Genomic DNA, 12,626 nt, shown 5'->3' on the forward strand with positions numbered 1-12,626 from the left:
AGTCCATAGCTAGTAACTAGATGACTTTTTCTCTATGTTGTATCTTCAATACAAAGTTCTCCATGATCTTCATGGAGATCTATCCGATGTAATCTTCTTTTGCGGTGTGTTTGTCGAGATCCGATGAATTGTGGATTTATGATCAGATTATCTATGAATCTTGTTTCAGTTTCTTCTAATCTCTTATATGCATGATTTCATATCCTTGTAATTTTCTTCAAGTTGTGGGTTTTGTTTGGCCAACTTGATCTATGATTCTTGCAATGGGAGAAGTGCATGGTTTTTTGGTTCATACCGTGCGGTGACCTCACCCAGTGACAGAAGGGGTAGAGAGGCACGCATCGTGTTGTTGCCATCAAGGGTAAAAAGATGGGGTTTATATCTATTGCATGAATCTATCCCTCTACATCATGTCATCTTGCTTAAGGCGTTACTTTGTTTGTCATGAACTCAATACACTAGATGCATGTTGGATAGCGGTCGATGTGTGGAGTAATAGTAGTAGATGCAGAAAGTATCGGTCTACTTGTCTCGGACGTGATGCCTATATGTATGATCATTGCCTTAGATAAGGTCATGACTTTGTGCGGTTCTATCAATTGCTCGACGGTAATTCGTTCACCCACCGTAATATTTGCTATTTTCAGAGAAGCCTCTAGTGAACACTATGGCCCCGGGTCTACTTCACATCATATTTTCAGTCCTACACTTTTACTTTGTTGCACTTTCTGCCTTCAGATCTCACCTTGCAATCAATCGTGAAGGGATTGACAACCCCTTTGTAGCATTGGGTGCAAGTTTGCTGTTTTTGCGCAGGTACATCGGTGATTCATCTTGATACTCCTAATGGATTGATACCTTGGTTCTCAAACTGAGGGAAATACTTACCGCTACTGTGTTGCATCACCCTTTCCTCTTAAAGGGAAAAAACCAACGCAAGCTCAAGAGGTAGCAAGAAGAATCTCTTGCGCCGTTGCCGGGGAGCATCAAGTGAAGCTTATCCAAGTAAGTTTCGCAAACTCATCTCTTGCATTTACTATTTTGCCTCTCGTTTTCCTCTCAACCACTTCTGAAAAACAAAAATTTACAAAAATATTTGCCTTTTTCGTTCGCCCTTTTCTTTCACTTGCTTTATGTTCGCTTGTGTGCTTGTCTGGTTGCTGAAGTCACCATGACTGAAAACACCAAACTTTGTGACTTCTCGAATACTAATAATAACGATTTTATTAGTACTTCGATTGCTCCCGCCACTAGTGCGGAATCATATGAAATAAATGCTGCTTTGCTGAATCTTGTTATGAAAGAGCAATTCTCCGGCCTTCCTAGTGAAGATGTCGCATCCCATATTAATACCTTCATTGAGTTATGCGATATGCAAAAGAAGAAAGATGTGGATAATGATGTGATTAAATTGAAGCTATTTCCGTTCTCATTACGAGATCGAGCAAAAATTTGGTTTTCATCTTTGCCCAAAAATAGTATTGATTCTTGGAACAAGTGCAAAGATGCTTATATATCCAAGTATTTTCCGCCGGCTAAGATTATCTCTCTCCGTAATGATATCATGAATTTTAAGCAACTTGATCATGAACATGTTGCACAATCTTGGGAGAGAATGAAATTGATGATTAGAAATTGTCTCGCTCATGGCTTGAGTCTTTGGATGATTATACAAATCTTCTACGCTGGTTTGAATTTTCCTTATAGAAATATCTTGGACTCCGCCTCTGGTGGAACTTTCATGGAAATCACATTAGGAGAAGCCACAAAACTTCTAGACAATATCCTGACAAACTATTCTCAGTGGCACACTGAAATGTCACCTACTAGTAAAAAGGTACACGCTATAGAAGAAATTAACTCGTTGAGTGCTAAGATGGATGAGTTAATGAAATTGTTTGCTAGTAAAGGTGCCCCTTTAGATCCAAATGATATGCCCTTGTCTTCCTTGATTGAGAGTAGCAATGAAAGCTTGGATGTTTATTTTGTTGGTAGGAATAATTTTGGCAACAACAATGCTTTTAGAGGAAACTATATTCCTAGGCCTCTAATAACTTTGGCAACTCCTACAACAATGCTCATGGAAATTACAATAAATTACCCTATCATCTAGAGAGTAATATTATAGACTTTATCAAATCGCAAAAGATTTTCAATGCGTCCATAGAAAAAAAACTACTCAAAATTGATGATTTCTCTAGGAGCATTGATAGAATGTCTCTTGATATTGATGCTTTGAACGTTAGATGTGCTCCTACCAAGATCAATATGGATGAAACTTTGAAAGTTATGCGTGTTTCCATGAATGAGAGTAAAGAAAGAACCGCCCAAATTCGTGCTATACGTGAATGGCTTAAAAAGGCGTGTTCTCGTGATGAGAATCACGAAGATCTTAAGGTGCTCGGCGTGACTCCCATTGAATCCTTGTATTCTAGTGTCAAACCTAATGATGATGTGTCTGTATATGAATCCACCTTGGTTGAAAAATGCCCCAATGATTCGGAGTCTATCTATCTTGATATCAAAACTTTGAGTTGTAATGAAACTAATACTTTGGATTTCAAGGAATTCAATTATGATAGTTGATCTTTGATTGAATGAATTTCCTTGATGCAATCCATGCTAAACTCTCCACACGCTTATAACCAAAACAAGGCCTTTACCGATCATATCGTCGATGCTATGATGAAACCTCTTGAAGAGAAACTTGAATTGGAAGTTCCTATTCCTAGAAAACTTCATGATGAGTGGGAACCTACTATCAAAATCAAGATCAAAAACTATGAATGCAATGCTTTGTGTGATTTGGGTGCTAGTGTTTCCACGATTCCAAAGTCTTTATGTGACGTTCTAGGCTTTAATGAGATTGATGAGTGCTCTCTTAATTTGCATCTCGTAGATTCTACTGTTAAGAAACCTATGGGAAGGATCAATGATTTTATTATTATTGCAAATAGGAACTATGTACCCGTAGATTTCATTGTGCTTGATATTGATTGCAATCCTACATGTCCTATCATTGTTGGCAGACCTTTCCTAAGGACTATTGGTGTTGTCATTGATATGAAGGAAGGGAATATTATATTTCAGTTTACTTTAAAGAAGGGCATGGAACATTTTCCTACAAATAAAATAAGATTGCCTTATGAATCCATGATGAGGGCTACTTATGGTTTGAGCACCAAAGACGACGATACGTGATTCTATCGCCTTATGCCTAGCTAAGGGCGTTAAACAATAGCGCTTGTTGGGAGGCAACCCAATGAATTTATCTTTGCTTTTTGCTTTCTGTTTTGTTGTTTCCACACCATCATAATTTTGTTATGATTGTGTCTTTTGTGTTTATTTTTGTGTTTGAGCCAAGTAAAACCTTTATGACTAGTTTGGTGATGGTTGTTTGATCATGCTGGAAAAAGACAGAAACTTTTCGCTCACGAAATTATTTTTCATTTTTATCCAGAAAGAGCTCTTGAGTTGATTCTTTTTGCTTCTGGTTTATATGACAATTGCCCAAACTGTAGTAATTATTTAGAATTGTTGAGATACCAGAAGTATAGGAAGTATACATATTGCTACGGACTGGTCTGTTTTTGACAGATTCTGTTTTTGTAGTGTTGATTGCTTATTTTGATGAAAATATGGATAGTTGCGGGGGGTACTAGTCATGGAAAAGTGAGAATACAGTAACCTAACACCAATATAAATAGAAATAAAGTTTTCTACAGTACCTAAAGAGGTGGTAGTTTGTTTCCTTGTGCTAATGATATCATGAGTTTCTGTTTAAGTTTTTTGTTGTGAAGTTTTGAAGTTTTGGGTGATGTTCTCATGGACAAAGGGATAAAGAGTGGAAAGAGCTCAAGCTTGGGGATGAACAAGGCATCCCAAGCCAAATTCAAGGACACCAAAGAGCCTAAGCTTGGGGATGCCCCGGGAAGGCATCCCCTCTTTCGTCTACAATCCATCGGTAACATTACTTGGAGCTATATTTTTATTCACCACATGATATGTGTTTTTCTTGGAGCGTCATGTATTATAGGAGTCTTTTCTTTTTGTTGTGTCACAATCATCCTTTCTGCACACCTTTTGATAGAGACATGCACTCATCGTGAATTTGCTAGAATACTCTTTGAGCTTCGCTTATATCTTTTGAGTTAGGCAATTTAGCTCACATGTGCTTCACTTAGATCTTTTAGAGCACGGTGGTATCATATTTTGGAGAAATAAGAACTCCTGATCTTCACTTATATATTTTTGAGAGTGCTCTCTCTTAGTAACTTGGTAGTTGGCTTGTGCTATGAAAGTAGTCCCAAAGGTGATAGGCACCCAAAGAGGATACAATAAAACTTCCATATTCATGTGCTTTGATTAGAAAGAGAAGTTTGATTCCTCTCAAATAGTTTTGAGACCTGTATTTGGTAATATTAAGAGTTATTTAGTAGGGTGTTGTGAATCTAGAAATACTTGTGTTGAAGTTAGTGATTCCCGTAACATGCACGTATGGTGAACCGCTATGTTAGGAAGTCGGAGCATAATTGATTTATTGATTGTCATCCTTTGTGTTGCAATCAGGATCGCGCGATGGTTAACACCTACCAACCCTTCCCCTAGGAGTATGTGTTTAGCACTTTGTTTTGATTACTAATGAAAACTTTCGCAATAAGTATGTGAGTTCTTCATGACTAATGTGAGTCCATGGTATAGATGCACTTTCACCTTCCACCATTGCTAGCCTCTCTAGTGCCGCGCAACTTTTGCCGGTACACAAAACTACCATATACCTTCCTCAAAACAGCCACCATACCTACCTATTATGGCATTTTCATAGCCATTCCGAGATATACTGCCATGCAACTCCCACCGTTCCGTCTCATTACATGTGCCTTCACTTTCATATTTCCATTGCATGATCGTAAGATAGCTAGCGAGATGTTTTAACGTCATACGCCAAGCTAGATCGTTGCACATCCCGGTACACTGCCGGAGGCATTTCCTATAGAGTCATCATCATTCTAAGCATTCAGCTTTGAGTAAACTAAAGTGTGATGATCATCATTATTAGAGCATTGTCCCATGTGAGGAAATAAAAAAAAGAGGCCAAAGTTACCCACACAAAAAAATAATATGGAAAGAGGCCAAAGAGCGCAAACAAAAAAATGAGAGAAAAAGAGAGAAGGGACAATGCTACTATCTTTTTCCACACTTGTGCTTCATAATAGCACCATGTTCTTCATGATTGAGAGTCTCTGGTTTTGTCACCTCCATATGCTAGTGGGAATCTTCATTATATAACTTGGCTTGTATATTCCAATGATGGGCTTCCTCAAAATTTCCCTAGGTCTTCGTGAGCAAGCAAGTTGGATGCACACCCACTAGTTCTCCTTTTGAGCTTTCACATACTTATAGCTCTAAGTGCATCCATTGCATGGTAATCCCTACTCATTCACATTGATGTGTATTGATGGGCATCTCCATAGCCCTTTGATATGCCGAGTCGATGTGACCATCTCCTCTTTTTTGTCTCACAACCTCCACCACACTCTATTCCACCTATAGTGCTATATCCATGGCTCACGCTCATGTATTGCGTGAGAGTTGAAAAAGGTTTGAGAAAGTAAGAGTGCGAAAACAATTACTTGGCCAATACCGGGGTTGTGCATGCTTTAAATTAGTTGTGTGGGGATGATGGAGCATAGCCAGACTATATGATTTTGTAGGGATAATTTTCTTTGGCCTTGTTATTTCGAATGTTCATGATTACCTTGCTAGTTTGCTTGAAGTATTATTGTTTTCATGTCAATAGAAAACTATTGTTTTGAATCTTACGGATCTGAATATTCATGTCAGATGAAAGAAGTTACAAAGCACAAATATGCTAGGTAGCATTCCACATCAAAAATTCAGTCTTTATCACTTCCCTACTCGAGGACGAGCAGGAGTTAAGCTTGGGGATGCTTGATACGTCTCCAACGTATCTATAATTTTTTATGGTTCCATGCTATTATCTTGTCAAACTTTGGATGTTTTGTATGCCTTTTATATCTTTTTTGTGAATAACTTATTAACTCAGTGCCACGTGCCACACTACAAGGAATATGCTAATACACCACGCTATTTTTTCATCACTACATCGTTACAGTTTTTAATTTATGACGATCTCACAACGAAAAACAAAGCGTCGAAAACGGAGCGTCACAAATGAACAGCAGGGACGTTTTGATCAAAATCTTCGTAACTTTTACGATGATTCCTGGATTGTCGTAACCTTTACGACGATCCTAAATCGTCGTTGACAATCTAACCCAGTCCTACGTGGCAAAATTACGACGAAATCAAAACGTCATTGTTGAAATCAGCTCAACCCATTTCAATTGATCACATGGGCTGCTTTTATTTTTTGGGCCTTTTTCTTGTTGGGCTTCTTTTTGGGCCTTAGCCTATTTACAACCACTTTAAAAAAATGGAATTTTTTTGTATCATTATAATTTGGGCCCTGGCCTTCTAGTGCCCAAATACATTTGATTTAGTTCAGTTTTGGCCTTTTTCATTTTTGAATCCAGCAACATTTTTTTATGCTATTACTCGATCTATAAATAACAGCTCATACTACTTTGAAGCCCATACACATAAATCTGAAGCATCTCTAAATGACACCCCACACCACAAAATTTGAAGCATATTCAAGATCTGATAATATAGCCAAAACCTGTAGCACAACCAAAATCTGCTACCAAACCTGTAGCAAAATCTGATACAAAATTACACAACCAAGCGCACAAAATTTGTTACCAAACCAAGTGCTATCACAAAATCTGCTACCAAACCAAGTGCTATCACAAAATCTGTTATCAAGTACACAAAAACTGCTACCAAAATCTGTTTTGCTTGATGGGCGATGCTTGGTCAGAACATCCGCAACAACTGAGAAAGAAGACTTTCGCTCTTCGCCTTCTTGTACAGGAGCAGTCATCTTCGCCTTCTTGTACAGGACCCTTTCACAGAAGCAGATCAGATGGGAGCATACTACCTGCACAAACCAGATGGTCGAATCATACCATGTGTGTTAGTTACACACATACACCACCAAGTACCCAGCAGACATATAAAGATGCATATTATGATCATTCTGTCCTATAAAACCTGGACTTAACATAGATATCAGTGTAACACTACTTCATGTGACAAAAAACTACATGACCTGCACATATACTACTATCAATAGGAGTCAAGTTACGAGGAACTGAATTATAGGAACTGCTAGTGGTTCTGCTACAACATAAATTGGCTAGGCATCATCACTTGCTAAAGCAAAAATTGGAAATGTTGTAATAATAACATACAAGACACATTTCCATAAGTCTGAATCCTTGTACAAACCTACTTCAAGTGATATTCCCATTGATCGGAGAGTTACTATGAAAGTTCACTCATCGTTTGTCCTATAATTATGTTAAGCCACCTCATGTCCTAGTAGGTTAAGTTTAGAATTCGAGTAGATTCCCTATTAGTGGAAGGTTTTGTTTGTGAATGACCTCTACTAGCACAGAATATAGAATTTCAAAAGTGGTCTAGGCGTCTAGTGACCAGTTACTCGTACAGTTACTAATTAGGTAAATGAACCCCGCTCTCAAAGTTGTAAAAAAGTTTCAGAGCACGGCATCTAATTAATGGTTTCAGTATGAAACAGGAGATATTCTGTGAGGTTTACACAAAGGAAAATGAATAAACATGACAGTAACAGTTAGCTAACCTGATTAATAGAGTTGCTGCTATGTGAGTTTAATCAGATGCAATCTTGTTTACATCATTGAAAATGATCAAGCCACATTTGCATAATGGTGTAAACATGATCTTGTGAGTATCAGCATCAGCACCAAATCTCGTTGTGTATGATAACATGATTAAATCTCAGAAGAACCACATGGTGAAAGTTTCAACAAGAGATGGTGCTTCCAGCGTGAGGAGGTCGACGAAACTGCGGAGGTGCTTACATTCATTATATTGGGATTCGCAAGATCTCTCTTGTTTAGAGAAAGGATACGCCTCTTGGCCGCAAGCACTGGCTGAAGTTCCTGGTTAGCTGAGGACAACGAAATCTGATCATAAGTCACATCAGTTGCGAGGAAGCGATCATCAAACAAACAGAGAAACACAAGAGTCAAACAAACACACTCGTGGAATAGGAGGGGAGACATGCTGACAGAAATGGTTCGAGTTGCACGCAGGAAAGACATGTTGACATATCTAAAAAAGGAAGAGAAGGAAGGTCAGTGTACATTGGGAGAATTGTTGAAGGAAGTGTGAAATCTTTGTAAACAATTAAGCAATATTAAGAGGCGTCTCTGTCAAAACAAAGTTCAGAGTAACAGAAACTATGTGAATATCCTAAAATAAATAACAGTAACATCACATCACATCTCAAAGATAGCTGGAATGCACAGAACATCTGTCTAAGCACTTGCACCAAAACCCTTAATTACCACTGACTATGCTAGTTAGCTAGCTAGTTCAAAGTGCATTCACATATCACTTTTCCTATCTTCAGTTCACTAGAGACCATTGCCTTTCTCTAAAAAGAAGGATCACTGTGAAAACATTAAACTTTCAGTATGTAAGGCCTTAATGACATAATCATAAGCAGGAACCCACTGTGAACTTTCAGTATGAAACATTGACTCAATAGTGTGCATCAGCGTGGAATGAATATCTATCAGAAGAGTAGAAGTGTCTATTATACACCGCAAATTATACATACTGTATCTATCAGCATTATTTAGTTCTGAATGTTCTGTCCAAGAAGAACTACACTGATGCAAATTTGAAATGCAGCAATTTCCTCTACTCATCAGGAGGGTTCACAATGTGGTAGTACTTGATGGTCTGGTACTCCGAGTCGGGGATGCCGAGGTGCTCGCTGCTGATGTCCATGAGCTTCATCTCGAAGTCGGCAATCTTATCCTGATCTGTCCATCCATCCATCCATCCAGATCGGGGTCACCGACGTAACCACGAGGAGCAAAGGCGAGAAAATAGATCGAGCGGGGGGGGGGGGGCGTCGCTTACTGGACGACTCGAACATGAAGGTGACGGTGTCGGAGCCGTCGCCGGCCTTGATGGTGATGATGTCGTCGCTACCGGCGCAGCGGAGCATCTTGGCCATGTTGCCGAGGTTCATGCCCATGGAGAGGTTGCGGTCGCAGCGGTAGTGCTCGAAGCCCTCGGAGCGGAGGAGGAGGGCGACGAGTGCGACGTGGGACGAGTCCATGGCCTGCAGTGAGAACCCGGTGCCCGAGCAGTCGAAGTTGGCGTCCGTCACCAGCTCCATATTCAAGCAAGTAGTAGTACCATAGTAGGCTGCACACACATTCAAACAACTAGAGAAGCACAACATGAAAAAGTAAACTGTTGAGATCAGTGACTACAACTACTGAAACGAAACAATTCAACCATCAGGAAAACGAAGCACAACTACTGCTTCCTTGCAAAACAGAAACAAAAACACAACCCATTTTGTCTCAAAACAAATCCAGCAACCGCGATGAGATTAAGATCCACCAAGCCCGATCGTGGAGCACGCACCGAGAATGGTCAGCATCCATGTTCAAAAAATGAAATCAGATGGTCATCGTCCATGTTCAAAAGCTAGCAAAACAAAAAATCAGCTGCTACCTGAACTTGTTTTGACTTGGTACTGATTAAACCACTTTTCAGTCTCTTCTTCACTTGGATTGCAGGATTGTAAATCTGCAGATAAATTCTCTGTGAGAAAGACAACTGAAGAGAATATGTCATTCAAATAGGAGGGGGAGTTGAAGGTTGTCTTAGTTGGATTCACCTCTGTAAGTGCATCTAGTGCCCCTTAGTGATTTTGGTGGTTTGAAGACTTATAGGTTAAGTATCTAATGTGTTTATAAGTGTACACAGGATCTATAAGTCATTGAGGAGTTTGAGATATTTGAAGAATATCGACCCCTAAAAATATATGTCTTCAGTTGAAGAAATTGGTCTGAAGCTGAAGAAATGAATCACGAGGAATCTGGGATGAAATTGATATTCCTCATGAAGATATTGATATCGAGAAGATTGGTGGTTCCAGAAGAAAATCATTTTGAAGAAATTTAAGCGTGAAGATTTACATTTTCTGTTTTACTTTCTTTGCATTTGATGAATAGGAACACCGTACTGTTAAAAGGGGTCAAAGTAACGCTATGGAATGAATTTCCTCATGATGCTCAACCCAAGCCAAATCCTACCAAAAGCCTCAAGTGAGGAATATGAGTGACATGAGGACTCTCACAGTTGAGGGTCCCGACCGTTTCGATAGCCATGCCAAGTCACTGGTCTTATCCACTCCAACGGTCATATTATTTAAGGGCATTAGTGTCAAATCATGTCGGGATGCTCCCAGGCTATAAATAGCCGCCCCTACAACCACTAATTGGTTGGCTGCTCCGTTTGAAACTGACACTTGTCATAAGAGCAACCCAATTCCTCAGAGCCTTCGAGAGTAAATCATCAGTGAGGAAATACACCACCCACCGAAACCACAAACCAAACCTAGTGATTGGGCATCACTGAAGAAGTTGTTCCTATGTGGGACTAAAGCCTTTTACCTTTGAGGACTGTGCATCCTCCAGACGGTTAGGCGTCATGGTCTATAGCAATCCAGCAGTCAATTGTGGATCCCCGGGTGACCGAGTTTGTGAGGGTTTGGAAGTCTGCCCTAAAGACTTACCACGAGCGTTGGGCGAGGACTGTGTGTCCTTAGCTCAAGAAGAATACGGTAGGGACTGTGTGTCCCGGGACTGGGTGTCCTTTGGTTTCAATACCAAGCCGCTCCAAACCAGATGTACAACTGTCACAACAGTAGGAACTTGGTCATCAACAACAGTCTTCACCAAGAATCGGGTTCTAATTCCTCAACTCTTTACATTCTTTGTACTATGTGTTGATGACCTTCACTGTGACTGTTTGAAGAATTTGCTGAAGACTTTCTCTGAATTTCCTCAACCCCAAATTCTTCACTTGAGTTAATCATCATCTGTATTCTGCGTGCCTGCTTATTGTGCAATCTGTTTTCACAATCTTCACTCTGCAATACTGTTGTTGTGAACGTTTGCACGACTGATCCTTAACTGTTTCCGCTGTAAGTTAGTCATCAGTGAGGAATTTCCTCAAAAGGAATTTCCTCAGTGATGAAATGCTAAAAATCTCCTATTCACCCCCCGCTAGTCGATATAACGCACTTTCAATTGGCATCAGAGCATGGTACTCCCTTGTTCTGTGTGATTTTGGTTTAACCACCTGGAGTTTTAGTTATGTCGACTGCAGGCATGTTTAAGGTGACTGCAGCATGTCCAACCTACGAGGGAAAGAACTTTCCCTTCTGGAAGAACAAAATGCAAATGCATCTACAAGCTATAGACAATGATCTCTGGTATATTGTGGAAAATGGTGTCCCCATCATTTCTGCCAGTGTCACTGCAGCTGATGTGAAGAAATTCAAGCAACTCGATTCTCAAGCGAAGAACATCATCTGTGGTCATCTGAGCCCTGGCCAGTTTGGAAGAGTAAGTGCCTTAGGCTCTGCAACACTGATCTGGAAAGACTGTGCAAGGTAAATGAAGGAGTATCAACCCAACGTGACTCTCGTGTTGATATTCTTCGCAATCTCTTCAATCGCTTCAAGAGACATGACAATGAAAGCTGCCAAGACACCTTTGATCGCCTCACTGACATATCAAATGAACTGCAAGCACTGGGAGCTCGAGACATCACTGATCACGAAGTTGTGAAGAAACTGCTGAGATCTTTGGATTCTTCATTTGACACTTTAGTTCTGATGATTCAAGAAAGACCACACTACAAGATGCTAGATCCTGCTGATATCCTCAAAAGGCTAAATACTCATGAATTCCAGCTAGAAGAAAAGAGAGATCTATATGGACAAAGCTATTCTAGACCACGTGCACTGAAGGCAAGAGCAATTTCCTCATCTGAAGAAGAAGACACAGATGACAGCAGTTGTGACCCTGAAGAATTTGGTCAGGAACTTGCAATGATTGTGAGGAAATTGCAGAGATTTACACGACGAGGCCAGTTCGGTAAATCATCAAGAAGAGACATGAGGAAATCGGAATCTGCATCTGAGGACTACAAGAAACGGACCTATCACAAGTGCAAGAAATCAGGTCATTACATTGCTGATTGTCCTCGCTGGGGAAAGGAATCAAAGAAGAAGAAATACAAGGATGACAGTTCTGATGACTCAAAGAAGAAGAAGAAATCTTCAAAATCCTCATCTTCAAAATCTTCCTCACACAAGAAGACTAGCTTCAGAAAGGCTCGGGCACTTATTGGCAAGGAAATGGATTCCGAGGCAGAATCAGAGGAATGTGATGAAGAAGAAGGTTCTGGAGAAGACTCAGAATCCGGACAGGCTAGTCTTGGACTGGCAACCAATTTCGTCAGCAAGTCAATCTTCAATCTTGAAGAAAATGATTGCACCATCCATACTGATGAATATGCTGATGACTTCGCTCCAACCTATTGCTTCATGGCGAAAGGTTCAAAGGTATCAAATAATGCCTCCTCCTCTGATTCAAGTGACTGTGAACATGATGATTACA

General features: G+C 40.0%; 1 protein-coding gene across 1 annotated transcript; it reads right to left on the reverse strand.

Moving 5' to 3' along the window:
• Positions 1-8,835: 8,835 nt before the first annotated feature.
• Positions 8,836-9,322, reverse strand: LOC123405570 (proliferating cell nuclear antigen-like). Its single transcript, XM_045099214.1, has 2 exons — positions 9,061-9,322; positions 8,836-8,960 (listed from the first exon to the last, which is right to left on the reverse strand). Exons 1-2 carry the CDS (start codon positions 9,320-9,322, stop codon positions 8,836-8,838), a joined length of 387 nt encoding a protein of 128 aa, XP_044955149.1.
• Between the last annotated feature and the right edge of the window lie 3,304 nt (positions 9,323-12,626).

Source organism: Hordeum vulgare, chromosome 6H, assembly GCF_904849725.1.
Source record: "Hordeum vulgare subsp. vulgare chromosome 6H, MorexV3_pseudomolecules_assembly, whole genome shotgun sequence".
In the NCBI taxonomy this organism is placed as follows: Eukaryota; Viridiplantae; Streptophyta; class Magnoliopsida; order Poales; family Poaceae; genus Hordeum; species Hordeum vulgare.

What these genes read in the sequence shown, in the direction of transcription:
- LOC123405570 (XM_045099214.1), bottom strand. Translation starts at nt 9,322, where the DNA reads ATGGAGCTGGTGACGGACGCCAACTTCGACTGCTCGGGCACCGGGTTC. An exon ending in CTTCATGTTCGAGTCGTCCA is followed by an intron (nt 8,961 to 9,060) that starts GTAAGCGACGCC and finishes ATGGATGGACAG; the next exon opens with ATCAGGATAAGATTGCCGAC.